Genomic DNA, 16,673 nt, shown 5'->3' with positions numbered 1-16,673 from the left:
CATCCAATATCACCTTTATTTACAACAATGTTTCTCGGCCTCCAACAGATATTCTTAGAAAATAAATATGAGGAATGGCTTTATTAGGAAGTTGGAGAAAAAAAGAGGCAATGCTAAAGGGGACTGCTAGAGGACAGCCCCATAAAAACTTATTTTTCGATCAATGTAACCAATTTGTAATTGGCCGTGCCCCCATTGCAATCACTTTGTGAATATGTAAGTTGCCTCTAGCATGGATTGCTGCCTATGAGATGGTCTCAGGATTCTCAGCATGTGCAACTAATCCTGCTATAATGGAAGCAAGAATAATAGGAATTAAGCATTAAGCATTGCTAAGGCTTCTAGCAACAGGAATGAAGCATTGCCTGACACATCTCTCTAACCAGTCGGCTCCTTTTCAGCTTAGTTACAATTCAGTATCTGAGAAAAGTGCTGGTGGTATAAGTTTTGGGGCAACAAAATCTTGTTTCGAGGTACTTTTGCAATACAGTAATACAAGGGTAACTATTTGAATGAACAGTGAAGGTCACTATCCTTGAAAACTCTAGGTCATGATGGAGGTGGAAAACAAATCACTATGTTGTTGGCTAGAATTAGTCCATTGTTCTCATTATAGGGGAATCATACTAATCTATGGGAGCAAAATATCGGAAGGTAGTATTACTGGGAGTAGGAATGAATATGATCATTGATTGCATTTTCAACCTCTGGATCTATGGAAATGAATAACAAAGTCATGATGGAATTGAATGAGATATTCATTTCCATAGATCCAATAACTTCCACCCCATCATCAACCTCAGATTAGAGCTCTAGGGAATATGTCCACTTCCTTGATGACATCATAAAACAGCACATATATAAAGACATTACAGGTAATCCTACAACAACAATCCCCCCAAAGAAACTTATGACCTATTGTTTGAAGTTATGACAGCTGCCCCTCTACAGTCACATGATTCCATTTTGGGGACCTTGGCAACCGGCTTACCTTGACAACAATGTCCCACAGTATTGTGGCCACAATTTGCGATTTTTTTTTTCTGGTTTCTGGCATCTATTTCTATTTTTTTAGCAAAAAACACACTTTGAAGAAAACTGATTTGCTTGACTACCACTATCAAAAATTGGATCTGGTTGTATGATGCCTCAACTTACAACCACAATGAATTACAACTGTAATTGCAGGCTCAATTACAGTCGTAAGTCGAGGACTATCTATATACAGGAAACTTGCAGATCACCATGCACACCAAGTCTATCATTTATAGCCAAGCTCTACACTACAGCTACATTTGTTTTGGCTCACTTGATATGGCTGCTCAATTTATTTATTGATTGATTGATTGATTGATGGAATTAAACCATTTAGGGGACTGCATTACCACCCACAAAGATCAATAGACAAGTCAATAGAGTCAGATCAATATCCGGGGAGGACCTACTATAAAACTAGCTATAGAAACATAACAAGTGGGTTGTCACCTACAACCCATAACTCAAATTACTCAAACACATGATTTATAAACTACAACCAAACTGGACAATGATACTGTACTTTCCTAGGCACCAGGTGAGAGGTCCATACTTTCATACAGACAACTACTCAATCTGAAGTGAATTCTCACAAGCAACAATGATGCTTCTGTAGGAACCAGGCCCTGCCACCAACCCATATATCTACTTTTCCCCCACACCAACAGTACGATTTTAAGTCCCAACAAGTGCACACACCAGATTAAAGGCATCTTCACATGCTCTTCCTCTAATGTGATATATGCCATAACCTGTCAGCAATGTCCCTCTGGATTCCATGGACAAACTTTACACAAAACAAATTAATGAACACAAGTTTGACATCGGAACTCAAAACAAGGACAAAGTAATAACAGCATTTCAACCTGCCAGGACACACTCTATGGCAGAGCTCAAATGTCTATTTTGGAAAAATTGGACTTCCACAACACCCTTGAGCGAGAGATTGCAGACTTCATATATATTAAAAGGTTTCAGGCAATCTGAGAAGGTCTTGACTAACACAATGGCTCTTGAACACATCATAATTGTTAATTTATAATATCTGTCGCACATAAATCTACATTTGCAGAGGCAACCTGTCTTGCCGCCCCTTTCCCCCCTCCCTTACTCCAGTTGAAATCCTATATTTTTTAGCCACTCTATAACATTTGATGAAGTTTATGAAAACTTATACCTTTTAATAAAATGTGTTAGAAAAACTGATACCAGACTCCTGATTCTTTCCCATTATCCTTAGGGTTCCTAAAAACAATATTTTGTTGTAATAACTTCCTGGCTTGAGAAATCAAATTGATGGGCCAATAGCAATCATCATGTTTTCAAAGAAAACTCTTATATTTTTGTTCTGGTCCCAAACGTTTTTGTCTTTTGGTAGTGGTGGTGGGGTGGTGGTGGTATGCTTTCAAATTGATGATAAAACCAAAACTGCCCTGCTAATTCCTTTTAGAGAAATATGCATTCCAAATTTTGAGGTCTTCCTTGAAATCAAAAGAATAAAAGTTAATTTTTAAGATCCATTGACATAATTTCTGTGAGAACTACTGTAAATCAAGAGACTGGTATTCTCAGGCCAGATTTGGAAGTTATGCAAAGCATTATGTAATTTATGTAAATCCTGAACAATTGCTCAGCTTCCGGGCCACCAAGTCCCATAAAGGTAAAGGTTCCTCTTGCACATATGTGCTAGTCGTTCCCGACTCTAGGGAGCGGTGCTCATCTCCATTTCAAAGCTGAAGAGCCAGCGCTGTCCATAGACATCTCCGTGGTCATGTGGCCTGCATGACTAAACTCCAAAGGCACACATTTTTTCTAACTGCATTATTTATTTATTTATTTATTTATTTATTTATTTATTTATTTATTGGTTCAATTTATATGCCGCCATTCTCCAGAGACTCAGGGCAGCTTACAATGCGTTAAGCAATAGCCTTCATACTTTTGTATATACCTGCTTAGTAGGGCTTTGCCGCCCCCCCCCCCCACAAGCGGTGTTCTTTTTTATACAAAGTCAGCTTATTGCCCCCACAAACCGGGTCCTCATTTTACCTACCTCGAAAGGATGGAAGGCTGAGTCAACCTTGAGCCTGGTGAGATTTGAACTTACAGTAATTGCAGGCAGCTGGTGTTACTTAACAGTACTTTAGTCTGCTGCACCACCAAGGCTTTTTTTATGTGCTTTCGAACTGCTAGGTTGGCAGAAGCTGGGACAAGTAACAGGAGCTCACCCTGTTATGCGGCACTAGGGATTCGAACTGCCAACCTTTCGATCGACAAGCTCAGTGCCTTAGCCATTGAGCCACTGCATCCCTTCCAAGTCCCATGCAAAGGATTTATTAAATTTCAGGAAGGGGAGGAAGAAAGAGGTATGGATCTGAACCATCATGTATATAAAAGGTACTTACACCCTCACATTGCCATTGGGCATTAAACTGTTCTGTTGGGTTTCATTCTTACTTGCAGTAAAGATTCTTACCGGTATTTAACTAAAGTGTTTCTGAGAGACTTTTGCCAAATCCAAGCCTAGGAAATTAATTCAACTGTATAAAGGTCTGTGATTTACTGAGGTCCTGGTCAGGAGAGTCTGACATTTTCTTCCCCCCCCCCAATTGTATTCTGTTTTGCCTTGAGCTTTTGTGAAATCCCTTTTGATTTGTAACATAATTCACTAACACAGTCTATTTTCTGCCTTCTGATTTTGCCAGAATACCCTTATATTAAACCAGCGCAGCCCTCCCTTAGTAATCTGAACATTACCATCTTATACACCTTTCCCTTTTGATTTCCAAATTATTAATACATGCCTCTTCCTTGAAAAAAATGTGACCCAAAATGAAGTACAGTTTTTTCCCCTCTTCTCTCCTTTTTTTTTTTTTTTTTTTGCCGATTGATAAAAACATTTTGAAGCCGTAATTCCTGGTACAAGGGTGAAGTAGAACTTGATTCTCTCATTCATCTATTCTATCTATCTCATTCATCTCAGATGAAGCTATTTGTGGACAGATTGGTTGCAGAAAGCTGCAAGGCCAGGAAAAAAAAAACCCAGCTAAACTCACTTGTTTACAAAAAAAAAAAAAAAAAAAAGCAAGAAGAGGTCCCAAAGTTAATCTTAGAGCGAATATACAGTATAGAAAACAGAATTTGATGATTCAAGGTAGAATTTCTCCTGGAGAACTTGGTGTTTATAGTTTTCTAATTTTTGACAGTAAATATGTTTATCTAACCTTCTTGTGTCTAAGAATATAGAGGAAGAGATTTTCAGGGAAGAAATAGCAGACTGAAGACAGCTCTGTGAAAAATAGAACCAATGACTGTGGTGGAATGAAGAGCCAACCACTAGATCAACTCTTTGAAAATATCTCTCTGTACAAGAAGATTGGCCAAAAGTGCCACAGACAGTTGCTCCTCGCACAGAAATTGCAAGTTAGCAATCTCTGATAGGTTCCCCTGTTGAAGGAATAGCCATCTTACTCAAACTAGGGACAGCACCTTTGAAAAGATATTTTTGCATGTTTCATTTTCTAATCATTTTTGGAAACTGTTTGATAACTATTTTTCAGCTATTAGGAACCTTTGGATTCACAAGTTTTATAATATTGGGTGAGTTTCCTTCAATCCTTAGCAAAAGAAGTTTTAAATGTAAGTTTAAAGACTTATTCTGAAGTAAGCAAAAGGATGGTTTAGGATAATTACAAATAGTCCAGATAAATTTGATGTAAGATTTTTGGAATTAAATATCAAGAATGCTTTCGCCTAAAAGGCTTGCTCAAGCAACATATTTACAGCAAGAAGAAATTAAAATTAGCAATCTGGATAATATAAATTTGGAATAGTTGTATAAAATACAAACACTATACAAATACTTGTATGCATGTACATGCAATATTCTCTCCTTCTCTCTCTCTCTCTCTCCCTCAAACACATACACACTCACACAAATACACATACATCTTCATAAATAGTACAATTATCCAAACGAGATTTAAAAATTATAAACTTCATTTACAGACCACTGTCAAACCTGAGAAAAATATAGTACAATAGTTGACGTAGAATGTTCATCCCAAAGTTAATGGTTACTGCTGAGCCTGAGTCATTTCTGACAGTCTATACTCAGGCAGGTTCCATTGTTTTTAATTATTCTTTGCCTGATCCTGCAGGCCAGCACATAAAACATGGGGACCTTATGTGTTATTTCAGGGTTGATGTCAAAAGTAGAAATTGCTTATAGTGTTGGTACTGACTGTTTTGCTAGTCAGTAGTAGACTAACTAGAGCATTTCAAGGTTCTGTATAAATCTGGCAGTAGAGAAGAACACGTTCAATAGTTTCTACCTGTGTTGAGTCACAAGGGCATACTCATTTTGGATTTACAAAAGAGATTTGTTAAAGAAGTATTTTGGGAGAGGGGAGAAAGAACAAAATAAAAAGAAATCAAGTTTTAGGCTATTATTTAAATGGACTAAGGATCAAAATGGCTAGAGGTAAATGGAAAGAATATAAAATTGGTTTGTTTGATCAAGGTTAAAATAGATATATTGTTATCTCTGGTAACCCTCAATGGACTTTTGCTGATATCAGGTTTGAAATGACAAGGCTTTAAAGGATTGCTTAAAGATAACAGACGGAATATGGAAATAAGAGATCATTTGTTATATATTAAGATTAAAAATTACTAAAATTATTTATATTTGTGATAAAAGGGGAAGTCATTCTTTTATATATTTCTTTTTTTCTCCCACTATATTCTTATTTTCATTTCTTTTCTATTTTTCTGCACTTTTTATTTTTTAGTTTGTATTATATTTTTAATTGTAAGTTTTTAAATAAAATTACTATAAAAACGAATGTGGACGAAGAGTTTAATTGCTATACCTGATATTAAACTTAACCCAAAGTTGGGCGTGGCAATTAGATATCTTGTTATTTTTATTCAATGGTTTGCTAATAAAATCTTGGATAATATTTGCTTTTACTTGCCTTTTTGTTTAAAGTAAATCTGTTTTAGGGAATGCCTTTCATTAGACTGATCTCATGCAAAGCCACCTGTATTCACTTGAGTCGATTGTGTGGTTCAGAAGGCAAAATTCACACAAAGATGGAAGGGAAAATGTAGCCTTGGATCAAGATAAACACCAACAAGACCATAATACTACTGTGAAAACTTGCCTCCAGAATTTGTGGGTGGAGGTTTTTAAGAAGAGATTGGACAATCATTTGTCTGAAATGGTATAGGGTTTCCTGTATGAGCAGTGGGTTGGACTACAAGACCTCCAAGGTCGCTTCCAACTCTGTTATTCTGTTATTCTGATTGCTATTCTGTTCTGATAATAACATTTAGAACCTTCCTGTCAAATATTGATTTATGTATGGTTTACATACATCTAAGTTATTGATCAATAAACACGGGGTAAATGTGTAACCACCAGGTCTGGAAATCATTGTACAAAGCTTAAACTATTAAGTTTACAATTTATCTGTTAATATAATCAACTTAAGCTTCTAAAGAAGCTTTAGAAGCTTCTTCTAAAGACTAATGTAGCTAAGCCACAATTCTGAGAAAACAGAAAGCACTCAGATGAGAGAAACATCATGCATCCAAATAAACTGTTCTCTCTCTTTTTAGCAATACCATAATATATCAAAGACAAGAAGCTGTTATCTCAGATCTGCTTCCTCTCTCAGCTGCCCAGTTTTGGCTTGTCAAAGGAATGTAATAGGTGTTAGCCTATCACTGGCATATAAAATGATTACGACTGTAGGCTAGAAAATAACAACAACAAATCCACTCCAACTCATTCTGCAACTAGCGTCAGGCAAACTATTCGTGGAGCTGCAATTTTTGGCAGCGTCTCAGTTATTAAGCTTTTTCCAATGAGAAAATATCTCTCCCTCCCAGAAAGGTCTTTTTAAGAGGTAGTGTGATATGATGGTTAGAATGCTGTACTGGGAAGGGGCAGATTTAGGATCCAGTAGTTTGGGCCAGTCAGGATATCTCAGGTGAACTGTCTCATGGGATTGTTCTGAGGATAGAAGTGAAAGAAGCATATGCTGTCTAGAGGAATGGTAGAGTGGGCGTTTAATAAATAAGAAAAAAAAATCCTTCCTTCCAGCAACTAATCATTGAAATCCTTAAGGACAACAAAATAATTCAAGCAGGAAGCAGATGCAAGGCAGAAAAGCAGGTGCAAGGTAGACAATTATGCCAACTACAATGTTACAACCAAGAGAAGACAAAGGGACTGGGATTTCTAGACTAATGTAAAGCAACAGCTCCCATAATGAGTAGGATCCATGCAATGGGAATGGGACAACTTGCCACAGCCATCTTGTTGTGGCCAACATGCCATGGCCAACTCACCATGGCCAACTTGCTACAGGAAAACTCACTGCTGGACAATTTAACAATTCTGTTTAATTAATTAAAATAAATAAAAATTATTTTAATTTCTGCCATTCACATTTCATTCTGTCCCTCCGTTTGCATCCTTTCTTTAATGATTGTATTCCACCATTTCTTTGATATTAGTGTAAGTCTTTTTTTTTATTGAAAAAGTTTTACAAGTACAGATTTTCCCATTCCCCCCCTTTCCCTCCTAACCCTCCCCTCCTCCCATGACTTCCCCAAGGTGAAATCCAAATCCAAATCATATTATATCATACTTTACCTCCCATCTATTCTACCCCCTGTGTACTATACAGTTCTACATAACATTAAATTCTGCCCCCTATACGCTATACATTTCTACACAACATTCAACTAAAAGCTATCTGGTACTTCCTAGTTTGATATTTATTCTGCACATAATCTATCCATTTCTTCCACTCCCATGCGTAAGTCTCTTGAGTCCGGTCTTTTAAGTATGCTGATATCTTCACCATTTCTGCAAAACTGGCCACCTTCAAAGTCCATTCTTCAATAGTAGGCATAACATCCCTTTTCCAATATTGACCAATCAGTAACCTAGCTGCTGTCACCATATACAATATCAATTTTATTTCACTCATTGAAAAGTCCTTAACTATGCCCAATAAAAACAGTTGAGGAGAAAATTGGAGTTTTTTCTTCAAAACATTTTGCATAACCCACCAGATTTTTATCCAGAAAGCCTTCACTTTCTTGCAAGTCCACCATATATGATAATATGTAGCATCTAAACAATCACATCTCCAACATTTTGGTTGAACATTAGGATACATGCACGACAATTTCTTAGGATCTAAATGCCACCTATAAAACATTTTATAAAAATTTTCCCTCAAATTCTGTGACTGTGTAAATTTGACATTCTGAACCCATATTTTTTCCCACGTTTCCATCATAACTGGTTCTGCAAAATTTTGCGCCCATTTTATCATACAATCTTTAACCAATTCATTTTCTGAATCTCTTTCTAACAAAACGTTATAAACCCTCTTGATATGCATTGGGCCTTTCTCTTTTATCTGTCTTACCAATTTTTCTTCATGCAACATTAAATCAGTTTTTTGATCTTCTCTCCATCTCAACTGAAGTTGATTATACTGTAACCAAGTTAAATTAATCCCTTCTTCCAACAGTGTATTTAATGTCTTTAGTTGCCATCTGCCCCCATTATTAAAAAGTACTTCTTTGTATAAAACCCCCCCGAGTGACTTTATGTTTGTATTTCGTATAATATGGCCAAGATCCAACCACAACGGTATTTTATAATCCCATTTGAACCGGTGCTTCTTCCATACTCTCATCAAGGAGTTTCTAAGTATATGGCTGTTGAATACTTTATCCACTTTATTTTCATAGAATAAATATGCATGCCAACCAAATTCAAGATCATAACTCTCTATATTCAATATTCCAATCTTTGTCCTTCCAAACCAATCACTTGCTTGGTTTGTTGCTGCTGCTTCATAATACAGTCGTAGTTTTGGAAGTTTAAGGCCACCCCTTTCACGAACATCTTGCATAATTTTCAATTTAACTCTTGGCTTTTTCTCATTCCAAACAAACTTATTCACTCCTTTTTGCCATTCCATCAGCTGTTTATCACCTTTAAGCACCGGAATCATTTGAAACAAAAATAAAAATCTAGGTAGAACATTCATTTTAACTGCTGCTATTCTTCCAAGTAAGGACAGATGCAGTTTTTTCCAAGTTTTCATATCCTTTTGTACCTTTCGCCACAACACCTCATAATTATTTTGGAACAGTTTTACATTTGAATCTGCAACTTGGACTCCTAGATATCTCACCTTTGGTACTATTTCAAAACCTGCCTTCCTTTCAAGTTCCTTCTTTTGATCTTCTGTCATATTTTTAACTATCATCTTGGTTTTTTTCTGATTCAGTCTAAATCCTGATACCATACCATATTCTTCTATAATGTCTTTCATCTGAATTATTGATTCCATCGGCCGTGTTAGGGTAACAACCAGATCATCTGCAAATGCCCTTATTCTGTAATCCTCTTGCCTTATAGCTATTCCATTCAAAGTGCTCGAGTCCCGTATTGTGTTCAACAAGACTTCTAGAGTTAAAATAAACAACAATGGGGATAACGGACAACCTTGTCTTGTGCCTTTTTCTATACTGAAGTTTGTAGTTAAGCTTCCATTAATGATAATTTGTGCTGTTTGCTCTTGATAAATTGCTGAAACCGCCTGCACAAACTGATCCCCAAAGTCTATCTTTCTTAAAGTCTTTAATAGAAAATTCCAATTCACTCGATCAAAGGCCTTCTCCGCATCCAAAAACACCAGCACTGCAGAGATCTGTTTATTCTTCTCAAGATATTCCAATAAATCTATAATTTGCCTCACATTATCCTTCATGTATCTACCTTCTATAAATCCTGCTTGATCATGATGAATCACCTCTTGAATAACTGGCATTAATCTGTTGGCTAATACTTTTGCAAAAAAATTTATAATCCATATTCAGGAGAGATATTGGTCTGAAATTTTCCGGTTTTGTAGAACCTGCTTCCTCTTTCAATGAAACAAAAGCTGCTTTCCATGAAGGGGGTATTTTACCCCCTTGTTGTATGCTACAAAATAAGTCTTTAAGATGTTCAATCATTTTTACTTGTAAAGTTTTATAATACACAGCAGTTAAACCATCCGTTCCTGGAGCTTTAGCTGTTTTCAGTTGTTTAATAGCAACAATAATCTCCTCAGCTGTTATTGGTAGACTTGTTCTTTCCTTTTGATCACTAGAAATTTTCATAACTCTCCTTTCTTCTAGATATTTATTTATAAGTTCATTCTGTATATCATCTTTGGCATATAGTTTGGTATAATAATCTAAGAAGGCTTCTTTGATTAGTCTTTGTTGAAAAACTTCCTTCCCTCCATACTCAATACTGCCAATAGTCCGAGTACTCTGTTGTTTTCTCAGTGTGTAAGCTAACCACCTGCCTGGCTTATTAGCGTTGCAAAATGTATTATGTTTCACAAATTGTAAATTAGTTGCTGCTTGTTCCGCTGTGAGCATTTGAAATTGGTCTTTCAAAAGTTTTATAATTCCTTGTAATTTTTCATCTGTTGGGTTTTTTATGAGCAACTGTTCTTTTTTCTTTATCTCTCCTTCCAATTCTAATCTTTTTCTTTGTCGATTTGATTTAAGTTTAGAATTCATATGGATCAGTACCCCCCGCATATACGCCTTGCTCGCATCCCAAACAATTTCAATAGGGGTACCCTTATTCAAGTTCATTTCAAAAAATTCCTTCATTTGTTTTTTAAGTTCATTTACATTCTTTTCATATCTAAACAAGTTTTCATTTACTCTCCACGATCTTCTCTCATTCTTTCCCATTTCTATTTCTATCCATACCGGGCTATGGTCAGTTAAAGTCCTCGGAAATATCTTTGTTTTCTTTGTTTTTAAGAGTAAGTCAGCCGTAAGTAGAATAAAATCAATCCTAGAGAAGGATCTATGTCTGTCTGAAAAAAAAGTAAAGTCCAATTCTTTTGGGTTATGCACTCTCCATATATCTTTTAATTCCAAATCTTCTTTCATATCAAAAAAGATCTGTGGTAATTTAACACATGACTTTGCCAAACTCTTTTTATCTTTTTTGGAATCTATTAATCCATTCCAATCTCCCATAAGTAAAATAGATCTGTAGTCCCATTGTAATATTTTAGAGTACAATATTTTATAAAAATTTTCTTGTTGCTGATTAGGAGCATAAATTCCAATCACCAAAATTGGACCATTATCTGTAGAAAGTTCAATTGCTATATATCTTCCACAGTCATTTGCTTCTAAAATTTTTGCTGGCAATCTTTTATTTATATAAATCACTACACCATTCTTTTTCTCCGAATTTGAGGCTATAAACTATGTTCCTAATCTAGGATTTATCAAATATTTTTGATCTTGTATTCTAATATGAGTTTCTTGTAGGCAAATAACATCATTATTAAATTGTCTCAGATAATGAAATATCTTCCTTCTTTTCTGTGGTGAGTTCAATCCATTCACATTCCAAGATAAAAACTTAATTATCATTTGTAGTCTTCTGAAGCGTTAAGAGCATTTGCTGAATGCTGGTAGTTCCAGACTGGTAGTCTTCGGCTTAGCTCCTCCCATAGCTTCGGATTTTTGTGCTTTACCATTGACTCCCTTCTTATCTTGTGATAGCTTAGATCTCTGCTGTTGTTGTTTCTCTAGAATTTGTTTATAAGCTGCTCAAGTTATACGCTGGTCTTTAGCTTTATACGACCTCAACTCGAGATCCACTGCCACTTCTCTTGTATTTTTGGGTGGTTCACCTAAAGCCTCTAAAGGAAGATCCAGCAAAGGTTCATCCAAAAAAAACCCTGTTGCTCCTTGAGTTTCCATTGCCTCCACCTCCATCCGTTTTTGCTGCTCTTCAAGCTCTTGTTCAAATTGCTTCTCTTTCTCACCCTCCTCTATACCTAACACTGAGGATGTACGTGGAGATTTGAGCCAGTTTTAAAAACATTGAAGTAAAAATCTGCTTTTTCAATAGTATTTAATCAATATCTCTCTCCTTGATACCTCAATATTATGCCAACTGGAGCATCCCATCTGAATTGAATTTGTTGTTTCTTTAATTCAGTCACCAAGAATCCAAAGTCCTTTCTATCTCTTAGCATCTTGGGCGGCAACTCTTTGTAAATCCCAATCTCCCTTCCATCCACTTGAATAGTAGAAACAAAAGACTTTTGCAAGATATCATTTCTTATTCTTCTATCTGTAAAGTAGATCACCACATCTCTAGGCAATTGCCTTTCCCTTGCCACCCAAGAATTCACTCTATAGACCTTGTCCATCTTGCACAAAATCTCCTCAGGGCTAACCTTTAGCATCACAGCCAGGGCATCAGCACAAACCCTTCTCAAATCTTCTCTGTTATTTTCTTTTATTCCTCTCAGTCTTACAGCAAACTCCATGAATCTAAATTGCATCATTGTCACTTCATTTTCAATCCTTTGTGTTTTATTGTCAACATTAGAAATTTTATAATCAACTTACATATTAGTGTAAGTCTTGTCCTGCAGCAAATTGTCCTGTGACAAGATGGCCATGGCAAATTGGCTGTGGTGAGTTGGAATTGTCATAGACCCCCATGCAACAGGGCCATCACTATGGAAAAACTACAAGTATTTATTTTTAGTCCAGTGCCAATTATTACAATCAAGGAAAGATGTATCACATATTCCCTCTACATCAGTGACTATTTTTATTCAAGATGCTCACCAAAACAATCATTAACAGCTCTGGCATCTCAAAATATTAATATTTTGCTTTATGGTTAATCCTGCCAAGAATCACAGTTCCCTCTCTGACCATTAGTAGAAACCACTGAAATAGGCAGAAAAGTTAAACAACTTTTGTTATTGAGAAGGGACAACAGAATGCAATCTATGGCTCAAATATCTTACTAACCATAGAGTTTTCCTACAGAGCAGCTACACTTCTATACTATACATCTAGACCTTGACTTATGACCACAATTGGGACCAGAATTTCCCTTGTTAAGCAAGGAGGTGGCTAAACGCATTTTGCCCAATCTCATGACTTTTTGCTATGGTTGTAAACCAAATCACTGCAGTTGTTAAGTGAATCATGTGGTCTTAATCTGGCTTCCTTATTGATTGTTAGAAACTGGCTAGGAAGGACACAGATAGGGTTCACATGACCCTGAGATGCTGCAATTTCATAAATACATGCTAGTTGCCAAGCACCCAAATTTTAATCACATGACCATGGGGATACTGTGACAGTCATAAGTGCAAGGTCATGTCATAAGTCACATTTTTTCAGTGCCATTGTAATTTTGAATGTTCACTAAATGAATGGTTATAACTTGAGGACTACTTTTATTTACATCTATTGGTATAAATCAATTAAAGCTTCAGATTTCATAAAAACAAAAGTAAAAATGAACAGGAAAATTGCTATGCCTGTTCCTTTCCACCTAAGAACTGGGACAGGAATAGCAATAGCAATAGCACTTAGACTAGAGGACTGCTTTACAGCCCTATCTAAGTGGTTTACCAGAGTCAGCATATTGTTCCCAACAATCTGGGTCCTCATTTTACCAACCTCGGAAGGATGGAAGGCTGAGTCAACCTTGAGCCGGTGAGAATTGAACTGCAGGGAGGCAGCCAGCAGGCAGCAGAAGTAGCCTGCAGTACTGCATTCTAACCAGTGGTGAAATCCAAATTTTTTTTACTACCGGTTCTGTGGACGTGGCTTGGTGGGTGTGGTGTGACTTGGTGGGCGTGGTTTGGTAGGCATGGCAGGGGAAGGATACTGCAAAATCTCCCTTCCCACCCCACTCCAGGGGAAGAATACTGCAAAATCCCCATTCCCTTCCCACTCCTGGGGGAAGGATATTGCAAAATCTCCATTCCCACCCCACTCTGGGGCCAGCCAGAGGTGGTATTTGCTGGTTCTCTGAACTACTCAAAATTTCTGCTACTGGTTCTCCGAACTGCTCAAAATTTCCACTACCGATTCTCCAGAACCTGTCAGAACCTGCTGGATTTCACCCCTGATTCTAACCACTGCACCACCACGTGTCATATATCTCCCTCTGTCCTCAGGCTTTACTTTACTTTACTTTCATCTAAGAAACATCTCCCTTCCACGAGGCGTGACACATAACTTCCCTTTTAGTATATTGTTCTGGCAATACAAAAGTCTTGGACCTTCTCTTTTCAAACCCAATAACCCAAGACACTGGATTTCATCTCATAGCACGATTCCCTGCATGCAGAAGGGTAGCTTTGGTTATGACTTGAGTGAGAGTCAGCCTAGGACATGTTGCAAAAATCAGATGCAGATAGAAACCAAACAGAGCTCAGCCTGAGGTTAGTAGACAGATGTGCCGAATACAACTAATTCAACATCATCTTCCCTTTCTTTCCTTTCACAAGGACAGCAAAATTAACTATGAGTCTGCCTATGAAGTAGGGTTGGAGGGTGGGGGGGGGCTAATTTTCCAAATTGCTTTGAGGAATATACCACCGATGATGTTACTTAGCTAAGGGTAATGAAACGATTGCGAGAAAACAAGCAAGCCCAGAGAGTACCAAGGACCCCACATTTCAAACATGAGCTACAGATATTCTCCTTTATTGGTGTTATAGTCTCAATTTTCTAAAACTTCAAAGAAGAAAAATGTTAGCATGTGATTCAAGAAAGTCAGCACATGGAAAGTTTTGAGAATTTATGAAGGAGAAAAATAAAGAAAAACACACATTCGTTGTGGAGATTGTTTCTGAATAGCACTTCATCACTAGGTATTTGAACAATCTCAAGAAAAGCCAGTCATCAATTTCAAAAAACAGAGGCAGAGCATTAAAGAAGCATAGACAATCCACCGGGTGGTAGGAGAGGGGAGGATCCAGCTTGCTGCTACAAGATTTCATAGATTAATCATGTAGTCTGAACAACTATGGTTGCAAAAGACGAATGTGGAGTTTTTCCTTAGTACTCTCAAGCTGTTTCTTACCACAAGAAGTCTCTTAATTATTTTTTTTTAGGTACAAGCTTTCATCCCTTAAATGGACATAAATAATATAAAGTAACAAAGCAAACTTTTCTACATGGATAGACAGACAGAAAGACAGATAGAGAGTCTTTGAAATTGATTTCTTTCAGTTTGGCAGCAGAGCTGTATCTAGAATGCTGGGCTGTGAATTTTGAATTTATATGCAGGGTTTGCCAAATCTGCCCATATTCTTTCATTCCTTTCTATCTCTCCCATTTATCACATCTGTTAACTTTGCTGAGTTAATACCTTTCTTGACCTCATTGCTCCTTCTCTTTATAACGTTATACTGTTGTAGTTCTTCCTCCAATCTTAGCATCTCTTAATTCACTTTTAGGATTTAGTTCAGTTACACGCCCGTACCAAGCATACACAGATCTATGTAAACAAACCCTGAAATAATCCATCCACACAGCATCACATAAATAGTTATGTCATCTGAAGTGCTGCACTATAGGGATCTTAGCTTGATACCCTTGTAAATCAATCAAAGAAAGAACAGTGCTACTGTATAGCATTTAAAAAAATTCTTTGTTGGGGTTCACCAGAAATCAGAAGCCTTCTAAGAATGTAAGGTGCATTCATAGTGGAAATTCTACATGTAAAGCTGCAGAAAGTGGGGGGAGGGGGAGAGAATAATTAAAATGGTCAAGGTTGCAGAAACAACCCTCTATGAAAAAAATAACCCTTGCATTAGTTTTTAAACAGAAAAAAAGGTAGAGATGTGATTAAGTAGATAAAATTGGGCATGATGTAAAGGAAGTTAATATACATTAGTTTACCCTCTCTCTCATATTACAACTTAGGATCATCCAATAAAGCTGAATGGTAGGAGATTCAAGATAAAAGATTGTATCTCTTCACGCTATGTGCAGTTAAACTATTGAACCTGGAAGTTTTTTTAAAATGGGATTAGATAAATTCATGGAGATAAGACTCAGTGACTACTATTCTTGAAACCTATATATTACCACAAGAAAATCCAAGTTCCCCTGAATGTCCAAAAGTTATGTGGAGAGAGAACACCTATCTCACCTCTGTGTACAATGGTTCATAGATATCCACTCCATTATCCTGACTATGGGAAAGAGTCTCGGCACCCCTTCTCCAGATGAAGCGAGCAGGTGGATTAGAGCTGACTGTGCATCGAAGGAAGACTGTCTTCTCATGATAAAAACTCCCACGGACATCACTGATAGTTTGATGGACAGTAAGGACGGGCTTGTCCAAATCTGCAAAGAAAAGAAGGAAGGAGGGAATCCACAGAGATTGTTGATGAGATTTAGGTCTGACTGTAGAAAGGTTGTGGGTCACCCAATGTTCCAGATATAGAGGAAAAGGAAGGTAGTTTGGGAGATACCATTTCACCCACCGGGCAAACTAATAATTCCCAAAATGATACCTCCCTAAAGCTGAAGATGCTTCTTGGATGAGAAGTGAAACATCTTCAAAGAAAAACCAGAAAGTCCAGTTGCCTCTTGAAAAAGCACCTTTGGGTCCCTAAAGTAAGGTTAGCTATCTGCTAGATATCTGCATAGCAACTGAGCTTTTCTAAAACAGCTAAATGAGGAATAGGATAAATTGCATTTGCCAGATTGATCAGTAAATACTACAAGGACTGCTGTCT

The 16,673-nt window shown here is 37.0% G+C and overlaps 1 protein-coding gene across 1 annotated transcript in view; it reads right to left on the bottom strand.

Annotated features, from left to right (window-relative positions):
- MDGA1 (MAM domain containing glycosylphosphatidylinositol anchor 1) overlaps nucleotides 1-16,673 on the bottom strand; it is a 307,118-nt gene that overhangs the window by 163,392 nt on the left and 127,053 nt on the right. The window contains exon 4 of the mRNA XM_070949906.1: nucleotides 16,082-16,278. Within this exon, the coding sequence (XP_070806007.1) occupies nucleotides 16,082-16,278 (197 nt within the window). The remainder of the gene's footprint in view (nucleotides 1-16,081; nucleotides 16,279-16,673) is intronic.

This window comes from Pituophis catenifer, unplaced genomic scaffold (genome assembly GCF_029215685.1).
Source record: "Pituophis catenifer annectens isolate HBS135680 unplaced genomic scaffold, rPitCat1.0.hap2 SCAF_1, whole genome shotgun sequence".
NCBI classification, from domain to species: domain Eukaryota; kingdom Metazoa; phylum Chordata; class Lepidosauria; order Squamata; family Colubridae; genus Pituophis; species Pituophis catenifer.
The sequence above is the reverse complement of the archived record's forward strand: the minus strand, read 5'-3'. Positions and strand labels throughout refer to the sequence as shown.